Here is a 20,078-nt window from a genome sequence, read left to right as displayed (position 1 = left end):
TTGCTACCAGATTCTGTTTTTCATTTTTTCATTCAGCAAACATAATGAATGCCTAATATATACAAAGATCTGTGCAACAGATTGTGTTGGATATAAACATGAATAAAGCAATTCCTGCATTCAAGGAGTTTATATTCATGAGGTAAAGAGAATAAAACAAATACACAAATATTAATAATGGCTCAAATTTTTAAAGTATTTTAAGGTGTATAAAGCACTTTCTCTCCACAGCAAATGCAACAATTTATACAAGTGTTATCATCCCCAAATTTCAGATGAAGAAGCTGAAGAAGCTAAAAAGGTGACATGCTCACTGTTATACAACTAGTCAGCATCAGAGCTGGGACTAAGATTCAGCTCATCTCCCTCCCAGGTTAGTGCCTTTTCCACAATGTGATGTTGCAATAATACAAAATGGAATTTGATAAGTACACAAAAATCAATCGCTTTCTCCAGGGGACTCAGAGGGTCTCAGTTTTGTCTCTTGTCCGACAAGATGCTGATATATTCATGTATCTGACCCACCAAATGGCTTGAGAAATCATTGTTACAAGTTAAGAAAAACAATAAGAAAAAAGTATTCGATTTCAGAAAAGCAATGTGGTGTAACTGAAAGAACTCAGGACCTGAAGCCAAACTCAGTCCCAACATTTAACAGCCATAACATCTTACTTAGCCAGATTACTTCATGCATTTAGCCTCAGGTTCCTCCACTGTCTAATGTGGTGGTCTCTACCTAGAAGATCCTTTTCATTCTGGCTTACAAAACATGCAGCATTTATCCTAACTGCCCTGAGTGATCTCTCAGAGGAATAAAGCCCATCAAACTTTCAGGAAAATAGACTAGTTTCAGTATTCCTAGAGCTAGAAGAAACCCTGGGTGTCATCTACTCTGAGCTACTTGTCATTAAAGATAATGTAACATCACTAATTTGTGGAATGGAGGCTTTTCATCACCTGTAAATATAACTGTCTATAAAGACTCTATCATCAGAGCAAAACATCATCAACACTACTAACCCAAAGTACTACATCTCTTCAGGCTGTAATCTCTCTGGCAGTGGGGATTTCATCATATTTAATGGAGAAAACAACGGATCTGGAGGCAATAAGAAAAGTCTGAATACGGGCTTCACAAGTCATGACCTGCCTTCCTTTGAGTAAGTCATTTAACCTTGTAAGACGGAGATAGCCCTGTACTATCAACTACACAGGGATGGTGTGAGGAACAAATGGATTCTTAATTCTGGTTTTTCATGGGGATGTGTTCTTGCCCCACCAACAATGAATACAAGTCCTCTATGTCTTAGGTACTCCATCACCTTTGGAGGAAAAGCTTCTTTGAACTCAATGAAGTTGTTCTCAGGATGACAGATACATAGTCTATCACTGTGATCACATTCAAAGCTTAGTAGGAACTGTCAGAGCTTGCACTCTACAAATTTTAACAGATCCTTCAAGCACCTAGGGCCCCTTACAAAACAAGGGATGAGAGGAAGCCTTTGCAGGATGTTTACCTATGGGGTTTTGTAGCAATGAAAAAACTTATTTGCATTACTTTTGAAAAATACATTTTTATTGTTATGTTCTCTTTCTACATCACCTATCCCAATTTCCCTATGTATCTCTCCCTACCACCTGTAGAGAGCCATCCCTTATCAGAACAAAGAAGAGGGAGAAAACCAGTTCAGCAAAAGAAATCAAGATTCAACGAAGTCTGACATTCTATGCATTATAAGTACATTCATATTAATAATACTAATTAGGGCAGTATTTTCAGATCTAACTTAAAACTCTAAGAGGTTCAATACTCTTCCTCAGGTATCACAGTAAAAAGAAGGGAAGACATTATGTATGGAATCAGCCTTCACTCAGATATGTGACCTTCCTTACTGTATTTTAAGTTACATGAAGGATATTTTATTCCTTTTCATTTTTTGCACATTTTAGATACTTATTAAGCCCAAGCTATCCTTACCTTTGCTTTATGAAGGTCAACTCCATACATGGACAGCTTTTTGGCATTCTCAAGAAATTCCAGATCAGCTTGAGCTGGAGTCATAGACCTTAAAAGAGAAAAAAAAAGTCAAATATCATCATTTACATAATGAATAATAATAGCTTGCATTGATATACTGCTTTTAGGTTTGCAAAGCACTTCACAAATATCATCTTATTCAAACCTCATGACAACCCTTGTGATTTACTGTCACAAGTTATAGATGAGGAAACTGAGGCCCAGAGGTTAGGTGACTTGTCCATACAGTTAGAAAGTATCTGCCTACATTTGAACTCAGATCCTCTTAACTCCAAGTTAAATATCCTGTCTACTACAGCAGTTTGACTACAAAGGAGCTGTCATCTATCCATCCACCCACACAAACATACAAACCTACCCTCTTCACTGACGTCCATCTGCACATCTTAAGGCACCATATACATATGAATTATCATTAGTATTGCTCTAGTGCCTCACAGTGATGCGGAAGTGACCCCTGGATTCTTAAAAGCTATATCCACATTACGGAAGTGCTGGCAGCTCTTTCCCAAGCTGACAGAGGATGAGAAAAGAACTGCTGTTCAAGGACCAGCCCAGCTGACTGTGCAGAGCTTCAGAGTTAGAAAGCTACATACCAGGAAACGAATCTCTAACTCACAGCAACACACAGTGCTGAGCCACACTAAGGTATGGCTGTGTCGTGATCTGCAAAGTGGAAAGAGCCCCCACATTAAGGGGGTCATATAGTTTTTGAAGTACTAGAGAAACAGATAATGAAATCCATCATAATAGGATGATACTAGGAAGCAGTGGCTTCTTGCAGAACAACCATTAGAAATTTAAATTCTAAATGAATTCTAAAGGACTGGAATTTTAAATGAATTTTGATCTTTTATTTTTATCATCACCTATATTTCTCACAGTGCACCATCACCCATCTCTTCCCTCTTTCATAATAAAAGAAAAAATAAAAAGATTCTACAAAACTAACCAATATATAAAAAAGTTTTATGTTATATCCACTATCCCACACCGATAGGTCCCCACTTCGAAAAACAGGTGGAGGGGAAATATCGTCTCAATGTCTCTTCTTTAGGCCAAAGTCAGTCATTATAATTTCAAAGCATACAGTAGCATTTTGTTTTTGTTCTTTTCTTTTACATTACTCTGTTACAGATATGCTCTTTTCCTAGCTCTGCTTACTTCACTTTGCCTGTGTTCATGTGAGTTTTACCCATGCTTCTTTTTATTCAACATGTCAATCACTTCTTACAGCACAGTAACATTACATTACATTTATGGCTCAAACTTGTTTAGCCATTCCCCAACGGATTGGCATCTATTTTGTTTCCAGTTCTTTGCTATCACAAAAGAGGGCAGATATAAATATGTTGTTCTCTGGGGCCTTTCTTGTCATTGACCTCCTGGAGGCATCTGCCTAGCATCTAAGTAACTGGAATTTTCATTAGGAAGAGATCTTGGAAAAAGAATGCTGATAAGCAAATATCCTGCAAGAATTCTTTTTCTCAAGATGACACCTACTAGAGGATTTCCTTAAAGCCCCCCCCCCCCCCATCAGTCCTGGCATAGACTCTACCACCCCACCTTCCAGTGTCTCTTCTTGCAAAGAAGGCAAGCAAATTGAATCCACTGAGGGCATTGTACAATTTCCAATATCCTCTTAGCTGCCTTTTATCTCAATACTCCTGAATTGAGTTATTCTGGGAATTAAATGTGAGGGCAGCTGAAGTTACTTAACAGGACTCTTAATGGGGGCAGGCTGGATGAAAGGGAAATTTTCTGGTAACAGATGGTATCCTGCCCACTGATCTAAACAAAACAACTCTGGTTAATAGAAGCAGCCAAATAATGGGGCCCTCTCTCCTTGCTATTAAGATGTCCTCATTAGCAGGCAAATACTGAATTAGATTTGTTTGAAAACAATCAGTCTTATTGTATAAACACTCCACTTTGACAGTCTTTGCTTCCCCTCTGTCAGTTTCCTCTCAGCTGCAAAGTATGCAGGAGCCTCTATGTTTTTTCACTGTCAAGACAAAATCATCACTCCAGTGCAGTGCAATTCAAACCAATCAAATATAATTTCTTCATAACAATAATACAGCCACTTCCCTAAGGAAAAGCTATGTAAATGCCTGTTTCCCACAGGACCGCCCCAAGCTATATAAAGCAGCAGTGGCCTCTTCCCTTAACCAGAGATCCCCAACCAAACCCATCTGTCTTAACCCTCATTAAAAAGAACAAAGTGTTTCCAGAGAAGGAAAAGGAAAAACCTCAGGAGAGATGCATCAGATTTACTAATGACCTGGCCACCCTGAATGATCTTCCACCACATTCCAAGGAATTATACCTGGATTTTACTTATTAAAAGTACAGAAGGGAAAATAATATATAGAGGTAAGAAGAAGCCTAGGGCTGTGTGTCTGGTCCATTCCAATACAAGTTGTGAAGCCAACCAAAAGTGAAAAAAGGTGTTTCTGGTGGCCAGAGTCAAATTGTGAAAAGCAGCACGGTGTACTGCAAAGGCCCCTATGCCTTGAGTCAGAAAAACTAAGTCCAAGTCCTTCATGCTCTATTTACTAGCTAGAGATGTGACCTAAGGATTTACACCTACCAGGGCTAGGGCCCTCTCTAGCTGGAAGGGTAACCAAGATGCTAGTGATGCCTGACAACAGAGAGAAAAAGCAGAAGAAATGCTAAAGCAAATAGTGCAGCTGTGATATAGCAGGAGGAGAAATTGTGCAGTGACTTGCACTGAGTGTGTGATATTTATATTTCCAACACCACTAAGAGACTGTCATCTGCAATCTCCTTCCTGGATTCAGAGAAGAGTTGTTAGGGAGAAAATTCTCAAGTTGTTAGGGAAAGTAAGTGTTCTAAAGGAAAAAGAAACAAGATTTCAATGGACAAAAAAGGATCTAACGGTGTAGGAGAGGAGACTTGACCCTTTTAATCAGGATTCTAGAAAGTAGAAGAATATTCTACACAAAAGAAAGGAAAGGCACAACTGTATGATTAGAAACTCTTTCTGAATGGCTAGGAGCCAGATGCTCTGAGGAGGAAGCTGCTTGACCTTTAATGAATGATATAGTAGAGATACAGAAACTATCAGGTAAGAGATCATCCAGCAAGGGTCCAGTCTTGACTTGCTCATGAATTGGATTTAAGTGAGGCAGAGTTGTATAAAGTCATGAGCCTCACTCTCTCTTCCACAGTCACTGAAGTCCAGAGACAAGACAAAAGTCAGGATGACTGGCAATGGCCTGGGATGTAACGGATGACCTTGGCATCTTCGATGTCTGACCAAACTCTAAGCGCTCTACAGCATCTGCTTCAGCTGCCTTCATGGCCACTGGAACAAACTGTTCTTATCCAATCATTCTACTGGGGGAAGTCTTCACATGCTTGGGAGAGACACTCTCCTAACCCACTGACAGGTCTGACTATTTTACTAAGGTTTGGCTGCTGTGCAGACTACAGTTTCTTGAAGCCACAGGTGAGAGTGTAGTGCCAGGTGGACACCAAAGATGGATAAGCAGCCCTGAAACGGGCTTGGCAAGCCTTCACACCAGCGATACTAGTCCTCCTGAATACCCTTTAGTCATGGGGTGAGACAACATGTAAATAAATAAGTACATATGAGATACATACAGAATTTGGGATGCAAGCTAATTCATGGCAAGGACTATCTTTTTGCTTGTATCTGTATTCCCTTAGCAGATGGCCTAGAACATACTAAATGCTTAATAAATGCTTATTAATTGAAATAATAGAGAAAGTTCCAAGACATAAAAACAGATAACTACTCACTTTAGGTAATTCATGTCACCACAAATGATACTGCCCTTAAAGGAAGGAACCTAAAGAATATTTCTACCATTTATGAAGTCCTGGGTCAAAAGACCTGGGCCAAAATCAGAGGGACACAGGATGTCCTGTCTTGCTAAATGAGAGCATGGGATTCAAAATTTGGGAAGTGAAAAGCTGGCTACTAAGATGGTATTGGGAATAGGATTCGGACTTCTTTCTACACCATAGCTTAAAATACAAAGTTGACAAGTTCTAGGTCAGGGATGTGGCATACCTAACAAAGGTTGTTAATAATACATTTGTTGAGTGTCTTGGAAAAGTAATTAAAAGGACTTTAAACTAAAATGAATGGAACTGGAAGAAGACTGCCTGCGCTTTTCATCTCATAGAGGGTAGCTACATTGAGACACACAGATGTTCACAGAAGACAAAATCTAAGAAAAGAGTCAGTAGTAAAACTCCACAATCTTACATGCTTACACATAAATGCCCAAAGTTCAGGCAATAAGAGAAACTAGAGGTCTTAATGTAAGGGGAAAATTTTGATGTCACAGATATCACTGAGGTTTGGTGTACTGAACCCCACGACTGGTCCACAGCTCTAGATGAGTATACCTCATTGGAAAGAAATAGGATAGGTAAAAGCGAAGGGCTAGGGTAGCACTGAATAGTAAGAAGGTAGATTCATGTGAGGAAATTCAGAGGAGAAGGCATGACAGAATATATGGATGGAGGTCAATAGAGGGAGAAACAGAAATGATTTTGTCACAAGTATGCTATAAACCACCTGTACTGAAAGAGAAAACAGATAAGTCTCAGAAACAGATCATAAGCCTGGCACAGATGCATGATTTGTCCAGTCATCTGCTGATGTTTTCTCTCTGCCAAAAGCAGAAAAGCTAACAACTTCTTGACTCTTCCTTAGTCATAATGAGTTCTTTCAGAAGGTGGAGGGAACAATAAGGGTGAACTCTCTTCTGAATCTGATTCTCACTAAGAGAGAATGAAACTGTTTGCAGGAGTGGAAACAATGGGAATCATGGGAATAAGTGGCTATTCCCTCCCAGAGTGTGTGACTGAGGAGAAGAAATCCAAGCACAGTCCAACATGTACCCTAGATTTTGGGAAAATAGATTTAGAGGACTAACATGGTTATATATGGAACTCACCAATCAATTTAAAGATTCTTTAAAAGAACTAAGGAAAATGGAAGCAAAGCTAAGTTACTGAGGATAAATATAAGAGCATGGGATGGCCCTGTAAAAAATAGTGTCAAGAGTGCTAAAGCTCATGAGCTGACGCTGGTGTGGGAAGCTAAGGCCAAAAAAAAAAAAAAGTGAGCTTTTTTGGTTTGCTTTTGGGTTGGTTTGTTTTCTAACAAATTATATTGAGAGAAAAAGGAGGCTCCAAGAGGCATAGCATATTTGCTTGGGTAGATGGGATGATACTAACAACTGAGAAAATAAAGAACTGCTCAATTCTGATCTTCTGTTTTCTCTGCCTTCGCACTTGAAATGATGGGGGGGGGGGGGCGGAATAGACAGTTGATACTCAAGACAATAAGTAAATAAACAACAGGAGAACACCTAGCTACCCTTGATAAATTTAAGCCATTTGGTACAGGTGAACTACATCCTCAGGCACAAGATCTCATAGAGCATTATCTCGCTCCTTTTTAATGACTGAGTTATTTTACATATATATATATATATATATATATATATATGTATATATATATATATATATATATAGTATAAGAATATATACATCATCTACGTATCCTTGACCAAAGGTGTAAAACATACCACCTTATATAGCCAATAACATTCTGTCAAAGCCAATCAAAATGTAATTTGGGAATATTTAACAAAAGAAATAAAAATACAATAGAACATAGATAACATTAAATGTGATTTTCTAAGTCAATTTCCCAAAGAGAACCTTACCTATGGATTAATGGTACCTCTCTACTTTTTATTTGAGTTCAATACCAGTGTCCTAGCGCAGGGGTGGGGACATAGGTGCTCAAGTTCTGTGAAGTCTGGAGGCAGTCAAAGGGCCACACCTGAGGATCTAGAGGGCCTCCAGGTCACAGCTTCCCCTCCCCTGTCCTAGACTACTGCTCCAAGGTGGCCACAGTCTATTTAAACTTTCTGATTCCCCTAATATCTACCACAGTGTTCTACACATAATAATCTAAATGTTGTTGAACTGAACTGGAGACTAAGTAGAGATCTTTGACTTTAAAAGTTATTTATGCTAAACTGTAAATTATTTTATCTATCACTAACAATCTTAGAACTGGAAAGAAGCACAGAGATCATTTAATCTGAAGCTATCGTTTAACAGATGAGGAAACTGATGCCCGAGATGAAGTGAGCTGCTCAGCTTCGATGGGTAACTAATCCACTGTCACTAACAGTTCACAGACAACACGGAACAGATCTCCTAACTTCAGTCCCCAGAGTTTCTTCTGCTATACTACACTCTCTTAATTTGCTTTGAGACTATAATAGCTATTGCAATAAAGATTTCCTTTCCTGGTGATAACATTAATTTTTAAAAGGTGATTTCTAAGACTGGAAAATAACAGAGCCTGGGAAGAGGTTAAATGCCTTTGGAAGATTTCGGACCACCAGGATACTACACTTAACACTGTTAAATACCTTATTCCCTGAACACAATGATTAAAAGTTCCAAAAGTACCTAAGGAGGGAGCTTTGGCACAGACCATGGCTCATTAAATAGAAGCTAAAATTATGTTTCACTGTACTTATTTAGGACAAGTGGGGTTAGGATGATGTCACTCTGAAGTATCCAGTGTTTGCTGACAGTCTTTCAGCAAGGTTAGTTGATATTGCTAATTAAGGACTTTACTTCAAATAATTAAGAAGAGGCAACTGACAAGTTTACATACCTTTCTAGTTCTCATAAATGGAAGGCAATTAATTTTAAAGCCTGATTTGCTAGGGTAAATCTGAAGTGTTAATTATAGTTTCCAAGTGCCCCCTGGGCACAAAGCCACTGGTAAAGGCTCCACTTAGAGGCTGCAATCTATTTTCCCTGGAGAAGGATTGTATTTTTCACTACAGAATAAAAGGCTTCTTGTAGTCTTTGCCCAGGTAAACATTTCTATGGGCTAGTAAAATGCTCTGTCCTGTGAGATAACAGAAAGCTCACAGAATCCTATGATTTATATCTGGAAAGGATCTCAGAGATCATCTAGTCCACTTCCCTCCTCATTTTATATTTGAGAAAACTGCAGCCTAAAGAGGGCACATAACTTGTCCAAGGCCACAGAGTAAGTAATGAAGCTGGTACAAGGACCTGAATCTCTGCCTTCATGGTCCAGTGCTTTCTTCTCATTCTTCTGTCCAGGGAAGGTCAGAGCCAGAAGGCTGGCTGCCCCCTCCTTACTTTTTAATCCTCTGGCCAAACTGGACAACTTGCCGCCTTCCTCAGTCCTCAGATCCCTTCCTCCATCCTCTACCTTCCCCCCTCTGAAGTCTTTGCTCACATTGTTCTCTATACTTAGGATGCTCTTTCTTTCCCACCATAATGATCCCTACCCCTTGATAGGTGAAGAACATTACTGACAAGACACCTATGGCCCTGGACACAAGCAGTAGAAATATCATCTTATAACTCACATCTAACCACTGACAAAGCTCTAGTAGAACCCAATAGCCCCAGTCTGCAGGTTTCCTTCAGGTGATGTTATAGAGACATCAAGGGGAAAGAAATATTTAAAAAAAGAAAGAAAAGGCAACAGGTTAAAAATTGCTAAGGAATAAAATATAATTCAGGTGCTTTGGAACTTATCTACTAAACAACCATTCTTTCCTAGGTCTAAAGCTATTGTCTCCATTATGTCACTAAATCCACTGTTTTGGTTTAAAAAAACCAGTTTTTTGGTCTATCTCTAAATGGTATCATAGAAAAATATTTTCAAGGATCCATTTGCATGCTGAAAAAAATCTGCAGTCAGTGGGTCTACTTTGTAGGTCTCTGACATCATTCATTTATTGGCACATTTCCAGGATGCTGACTATATATAAAGCACTGTGAGTGAATATGCTGAAAGGTGCTACGTAGCAAGCTCACTGTGGAGAGAAATCTTGGCCACCCATTTTGGGAGCAGCTACTAAACAAGGATCTTGAAGTGAACCCATCAAGGGCACTGTTTGGGTAATCCTGTAGGACATCTCTCCTATGGGGCTCCACTTACAATGATCCCATTTGGATTTCCAGATTTGGGCTGCATGCTAATTGGGGGCATCCCAGATAAGACCCACACTAAGAGAGTGTTCAAACACATTTCACAAAAACCCTCACTCCATATGGCAGCTGAGGTGGGTAAGTACACTAGAGCTGTGCTCGGAGCAATCACAACTGAGCACACCCTGCTCTGGTTACTTTGGTTATGGTTAGTCATAGTGAGGGGCCCTTCTAATTTAGCCACTCAATTCATACCCACATCTGGTAGTCCCAAGTCCAGGTGTTCAAACTCAGGCTAAGAAAATAACAGTAACTCAACTCAGTCCAGTCCACAGCCACTCATACAGCACAGCGTAGAATTTGGTGAAATGAAAAGAGCCAAAACAATATGGATAATTAATGTTCCCAATCTTCCTAAGATTTAGGAGGGAACAGTGGTGGCATCAATGAATTAAATCAGAATTGAAACTGCATATTTTGAGTATGTTAGTGATTATGGAATCTCTGACTCCTTTTTTAGCCTCTTCCAAAATAATTTGGGTCTGTCACAAAGTCACTGGCTGAGAGGGAAGAAGTTCAAAAGAAAAGATAGCAGGTTGGGTAGAGATGGGTAGAGATAAATGGGATAGAAAAAAATCTCCTATCTTTCTCTGTGAAATAGATTAAAGACACTAATCATCATGTTAACATCTGAATGGTGTTTTACATAAGACATAATTCAACAATTTGAAAAAGAGATACAAAGAGATCAAACAAAGAAATACGAGTCAATCACAAGCTGGAATTCAAATTCTAGGATTTAAAGATGAGACCTGGGGCCATAGTTACCTATATGACTTATGAAGTTCCATGACCTTCTCTTCAAGCTCTTTGGTCTGATTTGGGGCCAGTTTAAACTCACTAACATAATCAGCACCATGAAGTTCTGGATCATAGTCTCCCAATTCAGACTGGACAGTGTAAGAACTCAACAGAGCTAAAGTAGCAAAGGAGCAGGGCAGTCGTCCTGTAACAATATCCTGCCGAAGCTGAAGACATAAGTAATACCTGCAGTCAAAAAGGAAAAAGCAGTATCCCATTAGACGACTCTAAAGCAAGAGAACAATTACTTAGCAAGATAACGGGGAATTAAGAAAAAACTGTTTTCCCAAATAGCTACATGGTCTCTTTTACATAAAAAGATGCCACCAGGATCCCAATCAAGACGTCATGCCCTTGGGGTGATTCTTCCAAGAGTAGACACCTAGTGGACACACTTAGTGCCAGGAGCACTCCTCTCCCCTCTCCCTACCCTGCTCCCAAGAGATGACCAGTGGCATGGAGGAGGGTCCATGCTATGTGCTACCGCATAGAGAGTTTTTCTGTATAAATAGAATTGACAAGCATGCAGATCGAACCCAGGCTTGGTTCAGTTTGTTAGGACAGAGTTCTCACAAGGCTGGTTCTGTCAATCATATCCTAAGCATCTGCCACTAATATCAATAAGAGCTTTTTACAGCCCACAAAGTGCTATATATACATTATTTCATTTGATCTTCGCCAAATCCCAACAAGGCAGGCTGGGCAGTTATTATTATCCCCATTCAAGACATGAGGAAACTCGGGCCCAAAGCTGAGTATGTATAGGTGTGTCTAGGTATGGACAGACATGATCCTAGAGCATGCTTTGCTCAAGGAAAACAAACAGTAAAAAGAGGAACCTGAGTAACCTCTGAATCAGCAATATACCCTATTAATCTAAAAAATAGTTTTCATCTCTGTTCTCAAAAATTTAGAAAAATATCACTAGATCACTGGAAACTCAAACCTCTCCAAAATGAAGACTCTAAAAAATGATTATTGGAATCTCTCCAAATCATTTTTTAGACAAAGGGTAGAAATTCACAACCACGAGAGGCAACTACCCTCCAAAAAAGAGATACCCTGAATAAGTTTTGCATACAGAGATAAGACATACTTTGGGTGTATACACTAAAGATGACTAGGTGAGGCTTTAGGGTAAAAGTCACATAATGACTGCATAGTTTTATACAATTTCCATAGAATATAAAGTCAAGGGAATTTTGGAGCTGGAGGTGACCTTTGAGAATGCCTAATCCAAACTTTTCATTTTGTAGATGAGAAAACAGAAAGAGGAAGAGATTTGTCCCAGCTCACATTATGAACAGCAGTGTGACAAAGCCAGAACTTGAACTCAAGCCTCTAAATTCTTAGCCTGGTGATCCTTGTTCAATACTATCCAAACTACCTCCTCACCACCATCACCTTTTTAATTTTAAACCTTTGGAAAGTCCTTGGTGAAATCTTAGGAATCCAATAAAAGTTACTTTCTAGATTAAAATAGACAAATCTCATGAAATTAAACAGGCTTTAAAAAGTAATTACAGAAAGTTTCATAGTGACAGGTGCAATCTTTCCCCCTATGCCTAGATTATTCTCTCTCTTCAACTAAAAAACTGGCTTCTTTCAAGACAGCCCTGATCCCACCTTTTGGAGGGGAAAATGTCCAGTGTCCCTCCCCCATCCCACTGCTAGTGCATTATCTTCCATTTGCACTGTACAGAGTTCACATGTACAATTTTCTGCATGCTGTTTCTCCTATCAAATATGAGCACCTTGAGGACAAGGACTCTGGCACCTTGAACATCCCACTTCTATAAACTTCAGCTTCTTCATCAATATGAAGAATAGACTGCATAGTATCTAGAGTCAATTTCAACTCCAAAATGGCATAATTCTGTAGTTCTAAGTAAGGGCAGAAATTCAGGTTAAGAACTAAAATTCTGGGTCTTCAGAATATCAAACAGAGCATGAGAGAAGAAAGTGAAAGAAAAAATAGAGATTTCCCTCTACAACTCTTCCACCCAAGTCTTCTAGAACATAGTGGTACCTTTTCCACAACTTGGACAGACCATTTAGAGTAGTCAGAGATGTGGCAGGAATATGCTATTACTGATTGAATCTATAAAATATCCTCCCTACCCCAATCAGGGAAAACTACAGGCATTTAGGGCCTGCAGTTACATGTATCCAAAGTTACCTCACAGTTTATATTGGGCCATATTTTATCTTGGAATTTCAAATTTAACAGCTCTTCATCCTTCCCATTCTGGAAACGGAAATTCCCAATGTTTAGAACAATGGAAATTACTTTTAATTAACTTAAGTAATAATTCAAATATTACCTTGTGATATCTTCTGATAATTGTGCTGGGTCAGGTGGATAAAATTTCACATTGAATGTAAAATTCCAAGGGGCTCCTGTAAATATACAAAAGCATTTCATAACTTATGCTAACACAGGAAAAACAGACCTATAGGTCAAAAGGCTCTATATCAATAATGTTCCAGGTACATTACTTGCTCGGGAAAGGGATGTCAACCAAATAGAAATAAAAGAAAAGAAAGACAAGAGAGCCATTGAAACATGGCTTTTAAAATAAGCAGATTAGAACAGAGGGGATCATAGTCAAGCAGGATAGCTTTGAAAGTAACAAGCTGAAATTATTTTACACTTAGAAAGAAAAGCAAGCTGTCTATAATAAAGATTCATTTCTATTTTTTTATATGTGTGCGTATATACATATCTAATATGGAAGTACTCATTTCAGTTGATGTCTATTAGGCTCAGAAAAAAATTGAGGGGAAAAACCAATTAAATACAAAACTTGTAATCCACAGGGTTGTCCCATGTTTCATGTTGTTTAGAAGAAATGTGGCAGAGGGAGTATTTGGAAAGTGTATGTCCCCATAAATCTGGATAAGAAAAAAGCTATATTATAGGAAAAATGGCAAGTAGAGACACCCACAAGTTCACATTACACAAAAATCAAAGAAAGGGGCCAGTAATAAAATTAATAGCCTCAGTGGCTACTCAGATGCAAAACACATATGGGTTACAATCAAGATAAACTAGATCAGGGCTTCTTAAACTTTTTCCACTCACAACCTCTTTTTACACTTCAGTAGCATTCAGTGGCACTGTGTAGCATGATGGTATGCACAGTGCAAAGTGTACATACTTTGTGTTCAGAACCAAGGCTGCAGTAAAGTTGCATGATGCAACATGGGTAAGCGATGCCAAAAAAACCTAGACTTCATTACACGTTGGATTTTTAATTAATTTTTGGTCCCTGAATGTTCAGAAACCTTTTAATGTTGCCAAATAAGTTTAAGAAGTGCTGAGCTAACTTAATAGAAGGAGAATAATTTTATGTCTTAAGTTTTGATGTGACTTGGTGGGATAAAATCCATTACCATACTTCTAGATGAATATACTTTATTCAAAGAAAACAAGTAAGTAAAAGGGAGTGGGGAGCTGGCACTGTTTATTAAGAAGATGCATGCTCATGAGAAAATTCAGGAACCAGAATGATGATGGCAGGAGAAGCATGGTGAAGAACTTGAATTCTCTGGGCCTCAGTTTCCTCATGTATAAAAAATGAGTTGAGAGAGCGTGTGTGTGTGTGTGTGTGTGTGTGTGTGTGTGTGTGTGTGTGTGTGTGTGTGTGTGTGAGAGAGAGAGAGAGAGAGAGAGAGAGAGAGAGAGAGAGAGAGAGAGAGAGAGAGAGAGAGAGAGAGAGAGAGAGTTAGACTCTTCCAGGTCTAAATCTACGATCTTTTGAATACTTAGGTCAAACATCAAAGGAAGCAGAAACAAAAGTGGCATTATTACCAGAGTATACTATGAACAGCCCTGGACAAAAGGATGAAAGAGCTGAGGAATTCAGGAAACAAATTAAAACCCTCCGTTGAAGAAAGACATACTAGTACTGAGTCTTCAGTTATCCAAATGGCTATTAGAACTGTCTCTGTATCAACAGTTTTATGGATTAGAGCAGAACACAACCAACTTCATCATGACACTGAGTCATAGAGAAAAGGCCCAATTACACTTATGAAAGAGGCAAAAAAGTATAACATATTTATAAAATACTATCATTAAAATGGCTAAAACAGGAGGTTGGCACTTGATAGACTAAACTTCTATCACTTGGAAAAATCATTACCCGAGGGTGCCAGATAAATGAAGTCTTATAGAAACGGCAGCAACTATTAAATAAGCATATCTGTATTCATATGTAAATACACAGATTTAAATAACCATGGCCCCCTGAAACTCACAAAAGCAGGACTACCTGTCCTTAGCCAACCCCCCCCCCCAAAGAAAACATGCTGAAAAGAGAAACACACACTAGCAACTTTCTAAGAAGAACTGTGAGCCAGGCAATCCTCAGGATCGCAGCACGCGTGACTGTTCACTTCATTTCTTACCAAATCTAATGTAATGGTGAACTCACATCCTCTAAGCAATCTACTCTAATGCCCCTTTTCTGTGAGCTAAGTCATGACTGTGACATAGTGAAAAACGGAAAGGGCTCAAAGTGTGTACTGAATAATCACATTTACTGCATTTTCCTTTGTCCATGATTTCTTTGCCTCCCAACAGAATCACTACTCACTCACCTTCTTTCTTCTGAATCTTGATTACATGCAATAAAGCAGGAACATCTGCTTGAAGAGGTCTAGAGCCTACTAACAGGTCCCCAAAGCCCATGTTAGTTTTCCACTCTGATTTTGTTATGGTCAGAAAAATTAGCCACAATTCAGAATTATGTGTTTGACAAGACAGTTTAGAAAATCTTTAAGGGCCTTGAGTTTTGCAGGGTTGTAACAACTACTGAGGGACTTGACTCAGTGAGGGAGAGTGAGGTGTTGTATTTAATTAAGTAAACTAGTTAAGAGAATAGCTACATATCAGATTACCAATTTTCAGAGAATTATAGACATAATTATATGTCTATAGACATATAATATATATATAGTTCTTATAGACATAAGAACTATTCGGCTCTCCAGATTTGCATTCCTGCTTCTAAACTCTTCTCTGCTATTTCTCTGAGAACTTTCAGCATTCATCTTATCTTATTGTTGTTTGAGGCTTTTCTCCCTTAAACTTCCCTAAGTGCTATGGGCCATCTCCAGTCCTCCTGATCTATACCTGGCCACTACCAGATGGCTCCGGAGGAGAAAGTGCGGCTGGTGACTTTACCCAGTCTTGCCTCACTTAAATCCAATTCACTCGCATATTGTGGCATCAGTTTCCTGATATACAAACAACAACAATCAAAAGTAGAACCTGATAATTTATAATTTGATTTAATGATAATTTTTAAAGGATGTTTTTATTTTTTCTGTTTCTTACATCACCGTAGTATTCCATACATCCCAACCCACCTTGACCCTGAAAGCCATCCCATTTGACAAACAGTAATTTTGTAGCCAAAAAAAAGTCAGCACAACTGATCAATCCATTGAAAAAGTCCGGAAACACGCAATGTGGAACACCTGTGGACCTCCCACCTCCATAAAGGGGTAGGTTGAGAAATCCTCTAATATCTCTTCATTTGAGGCCCACTTGATCTTTATCATTTTATTATATTTACGTTTGATTGTTTGGTGTGTGGCTGTACTTTCCATTTACATTGTGATAGTTACTGTGTACACTGTTTTCTTGCTCTGCTTACTTCACTTTGCATTAGTTTGTATAGCTCTCTTCATACTTCTCCGTATTCATCACTCACATAATTTCTTACTGCACAGTAATAATCCACTATGTTGATGTACCACAATTTGTTTAGCTATTCTCCAATAGATGAGCATCTACTTTGTTTCCAATTCTTAGCTATTGGAGGAAAAACTGCTGCTATAAATAGTCAGGGGATATGGGAACTTTCTTCTTATTGATGTTTTCCTTAGGGTATAAGCCCAGAAATGGAGTTTCCTGTTCAAAGAATATAGATATTTTACTAGTTGCATAATTCCTAATTGTTTTCCAAAATGGTTGTAATACTTCACAACTCTACCAACAATGTATTAGTATGTCTATCTTTCCATAACCCCTCCAACACTGATTATTGCAATTTTTTGTCATTTTTGCCAGTTTGCAGGGTGCGAGGTAACATCTCAGGATTGTTCTGATTTGCATTTCTCTTACCATTAATGATGTGGAGCATTTTTTCCATGTGGTTGTGAATATTTCGCAGTTCTTTTGAGAACTGTTTGTTCATATCCACTGACCATTTTTCTACTGGGGAATAGCTATTAGTTTATATAAATTTATTAATCATTTATATATTTTGGATAACAAATTCTTATCAGAGAAATTTGATACAAAGATTTTTTTTCCCTGTCCAACCATTTACCATCTCATTCTAGATGCACTGATGTTGTCTGTGTAGAAGCTGTGCAGTTTCAAGCAACCACAGTTATCTATTTTATCTTTTGTAATTGTCTTTATCTCTCATTTGGTTAAGAATACATCTCTTGTATATAGCTGTATGTAATATGACTCTTCTAATTTTTTTAAATAAAATGAACTGAACATTAAGGTCAAGTATCCATTAAGAATGCACAGTGGAATGTGATGCAAGGTGTTGGTCTGGGCCTCATTTCTGCCAGACTGCTTTCTGGTTTTCCCAACAGATTTCATCAAATAGTTTTTCCCTAAGCAACTTACCTTTTCCATTTGATCAAATCCTGGGTTATTGAGTTTTATTGTTTCTGAATCTCCCTTGTCTAGTCTGTTCCACTGATCTATCCCTCTATTCTTTAACCAATATACGATGGTTTTGATGACTTCTGTTTTATAATATAGTTTAAGATCTGGAACTGTCATTCGTCTTTTGCCTTTCTTTTCCTTATTTCCTTAATAGTCTCCACCTACTGTTTTTCCAAATGAACTGTTAGTATTTAATCAAACTTCGTAAAGTATTCCTTTGGCAATATGACTGACATAGCAATAAAAGTATAAATTAATTTTGGTGGTGTTATCATCTGTATTATACTGGCCTGGCCTAGCCATGAACAGTGAATATTCTCCCAGTTTCTTAGGTTGTTCCTGATATCTTTAAGGAGCACTTTGTAATGCAGCCTTTTTGGAAGCTTCACATGCTATACAAGTCTTTTTGGATATCTTTTGAGGTTGATCCCCAGACACTTTGTTCATTTTGTAGTTATTTGGAATTGAATTTCCCTTTCTATTATCGATTCTTGTGTTTTGTTATTAGTACACAGAAATGTTGTTGATTTTTAAGGATTTATTTTATAGCTTGCAACCTTTACAAAAGCTACTAATTGTCTCAATTAGTTTCTTTGTTGATTCCCCAAGGTTTAAAAAGTGAAGAGAATGAAGTCCACTACAGGCAAGTGAGCTTGACTAAATTCCTGGCAAATTCTTAGAATTAAAGTGGAATAGAATACCACAGGAGAGATTTTCAACCTCAAGAGAGAAGTTCTTGTTCACATATGGTTTGAATTAGATAGCTTCTGAAGTCTCTTTCAACTCTAGAATTCTAAGAATTCTTGCTCATCAACGAAAAAAAGAAGGTACTACTCAATACTAGAAGAGCTGCAGGAAGATTAACACATTGGGGAGCGAGCTGTGAGGTGGTTCAACCACTACAGAAAACCTTTTGGAAGAAATTATATTCTGGATCTGATTTTCACTAATAAGGAAGAATGAGTTGCTAGGGTATAAATAATAGGAAGTAGCTAAAATGTCTATACTTCTTGACTGCTAGGCATATACAGTAACTTAAAGTGGTCAAAGATAGAAATAAAGGTCCAATGAACACCAAAATATTCATAGCAGCACTTCTGTGGTAGCAAAGAAATGGAGGAAAGTAGCACAATCAAGTGACTAATAGCTAAACAAATTGAGGTACTTGAATGAAATTAGGACACTTTTAAGAAATTATTAATATAAAGGTTCAGAGTAGCATGAGATCTCTTATATGAACAGGTACAGGGTGAAGTAAGTAGTAGCAGAAAAATGAAACTGAATGCTATACAATTATAATGACCAAGACTGGCCCTGGAGAAGCAATGAGAGTCTGCAGCTACCTCCCTCTCATTTGCAGAAGTGCACTAGAAGTGTGGAATAGTATATATTAAATAAGCACATCTGTATAATATACATGCTCTCAGAGTAGCTCGATGCGTTGGTTTGTTTTTACTGAACTGTCTTTCTTTTTTTAAATCTTTCTTTTACAAGCAGTGTGTTCGTCCTTCATTACCGGAGAAGACCGTGCCATCGGAGAAATGATGACATGGCCTGCACTTGACTTTGTTCTGAGTGAGGGAGGGCTGTGCAGGTCACCAGCCTCACTGCTCCTCCAGAGCCATCTGAATCCAGTGACCAGATATCCATCAGGATGACTGGAGATGGCCCAGGATGAGGCAATTGGGGTTAAGTGACTTGCCCAAGGTCACACAGCTAGTGAGTGTCAAGTGCCTGAGGTGAGATTTGAACTCAGGTCCTCCTGCCTCCTGCACTGGTGCTCTATCCACTGCACCACCTAGCAGCCCTTAGCAGTAGCAATTTACAAGCAGTAGATTACTGGTTAAGGAAGCGGAAGGAATCTATTCAGAAATGAAGTAATATAAAAATAAAAGATAAAAAAATTATTTAAGAAAATAAAAGAGAGATTAGGAGTAAGGATATTTCTTTTTTCCCAACTTAACATTACTTTTTAGTGCTTTCTTGTTATATAATTTCATATGACCATCAGCTTCCCAAAGAGGAAGACTTTCTAATAAGCCAGAAATGAACTTTCTCCCCCAAACTCTCCCTCTTCTCAAAAGTCTTATTGCTTTTGAGGGCACCACCATCCTTCTAGTCACACAAGCTCACAACTTCGCAATCATCATTGACTCTTTCCTCTTATTTACCACACATGAGTTACCTAATCTTGTCACATCTCTCCACTAACACAGATCCCACGTGAGTTCAGGTCCTCCTCACCTCACACCTGGACTACCTACTGCAATCTAAGTCATCTCTTTGCCTCCAGTATCTCCTCTCTGCAATCCATCTTCCATTCAGCTAGCAAAATGATTTTGCTTCAGCATAGGTCTGCCCATGTCACCACTGCTCTGTTGGATCCCTGTTACCTCCAAGATAAAATGTGAAGTAAATCTCTTCATAGTTTGGCTTTAGCTCTTCAGTCTTCTTACATTTTAATGCCCTCTA

At 38.5% G+C, this 20,078-nt stretch overlaps 1 protein-coding gene across 13 annotated transcripts in view; it reads right to left on the bottom strand.

Moving 5' to 3' along the window:
- EPB41 (erythrocyte membrane protein band 4.1) overlaps positions 1–20,078 on the bottom strand; it is a 210,258-nt gene that overhangs the window by 64,791 nt on the left and 125,389 nt on the right. For all 13 annotated transcript variants that reach the window (XM_072609612.1, XM_072609603.1, XM_072609615.1 and 10 more), the window contains exons 6-8: positions 13,231–13,306; positions 10,874–11,092; positions 1,979–2,066 (exon numbers count right to left, since the gene is read on the bottom strand). In XM_072609612.1, coding sequence (XP_072465713.1) covers positions 1,979–2,066; positions 10,874–11,092; positions 13,231–13,306 — 383 coding nt within the window. The remainder of the gene's footprint in view (positions 1–1,978; positions 2,067–10,873; positions 11,093–13,230; positions 13,307–20,078) is intronic.

Source organism: Notamacropus eugenii, chromosome 5, assembly GCF_028372415.1.
Source record: "Notamacropus eugenii isolate mMacEug1 chromosome 5, mMacEug1.pri_v2, whole genome shotgun sequence".
Lineage (NCBI taxonomy): Eukaryota > Metazoa > Chordata > Mammalia > Diprotodontia > Macropodidae > Notamacropus > Notamacropus eugenii.
The sequence above is the reverse complement of the archived record's forward strand: the minus strand, read 5'-3'. Positions and strand labels throughout refer to the sequence as shown.